Source organism: Rhagoletis zephyria, unplaced genomic scaffold, assembly GCF_001687245.7.
Source record: "Rhagoletis zephyria isolate East Lansing unplaced genomic scaffold, Rhagoletis_zephyria_1.1 Rzeph_scaffold_00407, whole genome shotgun sequence".
Classification (NCBI taxonomy): Eukaryota; Metazoa; Arthropoda; class Insecta; order Diptera; family Tephritidae; genus Rhagoletis; species Rhagoletis zephyria.
The window spans coordinates 32,093-37,950 of NW_016157491.1; the positions used below are offsets into that span (position 1 = coordinate 32,093).

Consider the following 5,858-nt stretch of genomic DNA (forward strand, 5'->3'; position numbering starts at 1 on the left):
ACTATTTTATTGAACGCACTCAGAAACAAAAGTTCCACAAAAGCTTTGGTTTGTCTTTGACATTTGGAATTTTTCAAACACAAAACAAACACAACGAAATAAATAAATCTTTGAAATTTGTGTGTAAAAATTGTTAATTTATACAAGAGCTTTACACATTTTTAGTTTAATCAAAGAATAATTGCCTTTTTGTGTCCAAAAAGCGTTAACAATATAATAAATGTAGTGTTTGTTTACATACATTTTGTTTTTGTCTTCCCTTTTCATTTGATGAGAAGTCAAAGCAAATGCGGATCAAGCAGTGTAAACACCTTCAAATGACTGATTTCAAATCACGCATTTTGGTCCAATGTAAATGTAATATAACCTAAATGTTTGTTGGGTAGTAAGTATGTATGTATGTATGTTAGGTTGTTGTTGTTGTTGTTGTTGTAGCGGCTACAACAAGCCCGCCCAGATCGGTTGGTATCTCAGTCGTTGTCGTCAAGTTCCACTAACGGCAACCCTAGGAAGCGTGCAGCTTCTGTGGGATCTGTCCACAGGGACAAGGCCGTTAGGGTTGTCGGGTTAGGGTATGTTAGGTCGGACTTTCCGGTTGTAACGAACCTTTGCACATACATTCCTCTGTATTTAGCTACACAATTAATTTGGTTTGGGGAAAAAACACGAATGAAAAATATGAGACAAATGCATTGAGGCTAACTTAGATTCGATATATTGCATTCAAAATTACACATCGCTAACTTAATTCACAAAGGCCCTAGCCAAAACTTTTTTTCGAAACTGCGTTTTTCACAGATTTTAGTAGGAGTTATTAAGGTACACATTCCATAAAAATTTTAAGGCTGCGTTCGAAATATACGTTAACATATCATCAGGAACGTTCTAAAGAATAAGTAAACAAAAAAGTTAATTACAAACGTTCAAAATGAATAAAGAAATGCAGCCTAAGTGTTAGTACCAAAAACAACGGAGTTACATGCCACTTTTTTAAAAGCCCTACCTGTTTTTGATACCTTTTTACAAGCTTTTATTATGTTTCATCTGTGTGTAATGAAATCTTGCCATCAACTTTTAACCAACTTCGCGATGAGCTAGACACCTGAAACTTTAAACTTAGTTCACAACCCGATGGCAATGCAATATGAAGGATGAATTAATTCGCTGGATGGCGTAGTAGTCAAGATATTTGGAAAGCCCGTTTTTACGGTCCGATTGGTTTCTTATTTAGAACGCATATTACTTAAATGGAAATAAATAACTCCTCAAACAATTTAGCCGTTAGATGCAGCGTGGTAGATTTTTTTTATTTATCGCTAATAAAAGCTTGTCGTTAAGAAATTGTTGGTTAGGGCCATCGGCGTAGCCAAAATGAAATTTAGGGGGGCTCGACCCTATTAAGCTGGCATTTCAGGGTACTATTTTATATATATATAAGGAAAATTTGAAAGTTAGGGGGGGGGGGGGGGGCGAGCACCCCCTGCCCCTACCTGGCTACGCCCATGGTTAGGGCCTTTGTAAATTAAGGTAACGATATGTATGTATATACATACATATAGTATGTACATAGAAGTTTCTCCCAAATTCTCCATTAAACGTAGCAAGTTAATATCGCAATGCGCTTTTGTTTTTTTTTTTGTTTTGCTGCATTCGGTTAGATTTATGACATTTAGACGCCAAAAGTAAGTGTATGCGATGGTGACAGGACATCAGAAGGGTTCTAGGTTTTTCCGTTCCTTCAAACGGCCTTTTGGATTACGTCCTACAAATCCTTCTGCCTCTTGACTCTCAGGAAGACCTACTGGAAGGGCTTACAGCTCCTGAAATCATCTGCTGAGAGGTTTGAGCAATAAAATTAAAAAAGCAGTAAAACCATCGTTTAATATTTGCTGTAAAATTTTTCATTTGCCTTGCAGATACAGGCGGGGAACTCACGGTACTAATTTTGAAATTGCTGTGATGGACGGTATCGGGAAGGTCTTTAAAATTAAACTATAAAAAAAAAAAAACAAAATTCCGAAAAACCTTGAACGTAGAATATTCGAGAAACATATTCAAGTAAATTACCATCTGACTTCAAAAAAGGAGGAGGCTATAAATTCGTCGGAATATTTTGTTAAAATAAATATCAAAGCCATATTGATTTTCTTTAATAAAAGATATCGCGACCCACGTGACCCAGTTGAAAATCGTCGGGATGGGAGGGCTCGGCACCTAAAAAGTACTTTGCTATAAGTCAGCCAGACCCTAAGTTTAAAATGAGGAGAATGCGATTTTTAGAGAAGGACTTCGCGTCACTTGGCATTTTTTTACCTCCCTTATATTAGCTTGTTTTGACTTTGTCTAATGCTTTTCTTCTTCTTATTTGGCGCTGTAATCACCTAAGAGATTTTGGCCGAGTTGAACAAAGCACACCAGTCGTTTCTTTTCTGTGCCAACCGACGCCAATTGGTTAAGAAGAAATCTATTCGCTGAGACGTGCCTTTAGCAACTGGTATGGTTTTAAAAAAATCTCAACGGAATTTCGTGCAGTTTGCCAGCTTTTACACTACATACATAAATGATCATGAATGCTGTTATCGCTACTAACATCTCATTAAAAAAAAAATATGGTATACTGTTGGCTTAGAGCGAAAAGTTGCTAAGTCTACTTTTTGTGAAAACTCATATTTTGGCATAAGACAAAGGAGAAATTAAAAATGCTTAGTTTCCAAAATGACTAAGGTATGTACTGGTTTTATTTCTCCGCTGAAAGGCGAATTTGTTAAGTCCAAAAGAGGAAAAGAATATTCGATAGGGTCAAAACAATAGGTATGGAGTCTTTTACTTAACACCAACTCCTGATTTTTTTGGAGTTTTGCTACATTTTAAGCACGCAAAATATTGTATTAAAATTTTGTAAAATACATTTAAAAATGGACTTCGCAACTTTTCACTCTAAGTCCACGATATGCCATGCAGTGTTGCCAGAGAAAGTCCCCTAAAAATCTTAATTTTATCCAAAAAAAATTTCAAAATAAGATTTTAAAGCTAAAAAAAATCTTTTCGATCCTTTTTTATTTTATATAAACTGGGAGCGACATTTTGCAAGTTTTGACCGACTTCAAAAAAAGGAGGAGGTTATCAATTCGGGCGAATATTTTTTTTATGTATGTACATATTCATGTTACCGCATAACTTTGGACCGCGTGAACCGATTTCGTTAATTCGTTTTTTTCAAGGGTGGCCCCTTACTAATTTGGTTTAGATCCGGTCATTGGATTTTGAAGAAATTGACGATCAATTTTTATATGAGAATTGAAGTCGCTTGTGTTTTTTGTTTAAAAATTACTTGTTCTTTTTTTATGAAAGAATAGACCGTTATCTATCAAAAACCACGTAAGTCCAAACTTAAATCTTTGTACAAAAGTTAAGAAAATTCGACAAAGTTCTATAACAATTTTGAGCTTTAAAACTAGAGGGGGTACAAAAGACCGTTTGTTCTTTTCCTCCGCTCTATAACTCTGCACTATAGTATGTTTTTTTTTTTTTTGTGCGAGAGAAGAAGGCAGACAATAGTGAAGGGGATTTCATATTTCATGTTTCTTCTTCCTTCATTTTCTGCTTACAATGATGTAGCAAGGATAATATAAATAAGTTAACAATTTTAACTTAAACTTTAAAAATCGTACATCATACAGAAAAATCTTAATTTTGAAGATATTTTCAGTGTAAAATTTTGCTTCTTAAAAAATCTTTTTTTGAAGATTTTTAATAAAAACAGCCCAAAAAATCTTCATTTTCAAGATAAGATGGCTATACACTATTAAATAGTACATTGGCAACCCTCGAATGGCCTACTGCGTTGTTACTGCTAAAAGGTACATATGCCTACACACGGTTCGCCCTGTATGTTTATGTGTATGCGCCCGCGCGTATACATATCTGCACGTGTGTACGTTTGGGGTTCTACACGCGTGTATATTTGTATGTCCAACGCGCACTCATGGCGGATAAATTTGCGACAAATTAAAACATTTTCTTTATCAAAACTTGATCGCTTTGATGAAAATCGCTGCTGTATTGTACCATGTGCCTCATTTTGAAGGTATGTAGCACCTGACCCTTTGGCAACCTGCTATATACTACAGAGCAGGCAATGCGTTGCTACGGTCAAATGGGAATGCCATGACGGGCTGACAAAGGGAGGGCGGCAAAAGTAAATTCTAGCGCACCATAATTCGCTGGCGTTCCTTTGCCAAAGCAAAATATTAGGTTGGAAATGAATACACCAACAAATGGGCTAAGAGCAAATTACCGCGTGAAATATTATTCCAAAAGTTACGATACGATAAATTTAAAAATGGAAAATGCTTACCTGATTCGCCTTCCGAGCGCGTCTTTCCAGTTCTATTCTCTTTTCCATTTTTTCCTGGTGCACTAGGCTTATTTTTTCACTAGTTCTCAGCTGCTGATGCAGTTACAACTTTTTCAGTGGTAAAATTTCACACTTTGCACGTACGAAAAACTTGCGCGACACTTTGTTCAGTCGCAGCTTCTTGTCCTGTTGGCTATTTTTTCTTGTTTTCACAAATATAGATTTCAATGCAAGCAGTGTCACACCGTGCAGTAGTCGACTTGAAAATCTGAATGTTGTGCTCCTTTCCTATAGTTGTTTTCTCCCCCACACAAACACACGCGCGTTGCGTTAACTACCAAGACGGGTGTATGCGCCAATAAAACAAAATGCAAAAAGCACCAAAAGCAGTTGTCGACCGCTGTTGCTGTTGCTGTTACTGTAGTTGTTGGTGTTGTTGCAATAGCATTGGTTTGCGATTCCTCCTGTTCTGCTCGTCGTCGTCTTCTGCTCTTTCTCTTTCGCCTTTATGCGCTGCCTTCTATTGCGAATTTTGCGTTAACGTAATATTTCACTTATTTTATGAACACACACTTTTCTTACCTGTATTAAACTTAAAGCAACACCGCTATTTTTCAGCAACACAATTTGGACTAATTCTTTCCAAACGAACCGTTTAGGATAAATACCCAAATGCTGCTTGTTTCTGAATTTTCCTGCCGCTGGATGGGCTCCACAGTACTTTTTGAATTGCTTTGAAAAAGGTCTTTTACACTAAAATACAAATTGAAAAATTATCTGCACTTTACACGCTTTTCCACTGCCGTTGGCTTCTGTTTCTTTTGACTTGTTTCTTGGACGTAATCGCAATTCGCACGACCCGAGCGGGGCTGCCAGCTGTTTAGAATTATGCTGTGTGAATTTTAATTGAGTTGAGTGTCATCAAGGTGAGTGTAATTACATTTGTATATAGCAATCAAGTTATATACGTACATAAATATATCTGAATTTAATAAACCAATTTCTACTTCATATAAGGTGTGATTTATTTAGAGATTTATCAAGTATTTACTGCATTTCTGGTAGACGCGACTGTTGAATGAACGCTAAGGCTTTCTGCACATTGGTCCTCCAGTCATAGTTACTTCATCGTCACAATCATGACGCAACGATTACTTGACGACTACATTTTCGCACACTCGGTCGTGATATTTAAATTCATTTGGCGTCTAAAAATTGACTTAGAGCAGGTATTTTCTGTTTTTCTGGTTGATATTTTAGCGAAATATTTACAAAAACCGGCAATTTTTAAAATATGGACTGTGCTGCAACAATTTTAGACATAATTTTTCAGTAATATCTCTTCTTTTCTTTTCCTGAAATGTATTTTGTGCATGCACGCAGAAACTTTTTACAATTTCGTTATGTTTTATAGTTAAAACGCTCACATTTATTGAATTTTATTGCAATTATCCACTTTTTAAGAATTTCGAAAAATTTTATACCAAAGACACTAATTTTT

The 5,858-nt window shown here is 36.0% G+C and overlaps 1 protein-coding gene across 3 annotated transcripts in view; it reads right to left on the reverse strand.

Annotated features, from left to right (window-relative positions):
- The window catches only part of Mapmodulin (acidic leucine-rich nuclear phosphoprotein 32 mapmodulin), a 12,468-nt gene extending 7,271 nt beyond the window's left edge, over positions 1–5,197 (reverse strand). Inside the window, exons 1-2 of one of the 3 annotated variants that reach the window (XM_017611458.1) lie at positions 4,940–5,197; positions 4,358–4,877 (exon numbers count right to left, since the gene is read on the reverse strand). In XM_017611458.1, coding sequence (XP_017466947.1) covers positions 4,358–4,405 — 48 coding nt within the window. In that variant the 5' untranslated portion in view covers positions 4,406–4,877; positions 4,940–5,197. The remainder of the gene's footprint in view (positions 1–4,357; positions 4,878–4,939) is intronic. The other 2 variants (XM_017611457.1, XM_017611456.1) reach the window with 2 other exon arrangements.
- Between the last annotated feature and the right edge of the window lie 661 nt (positions 5,198–5,858).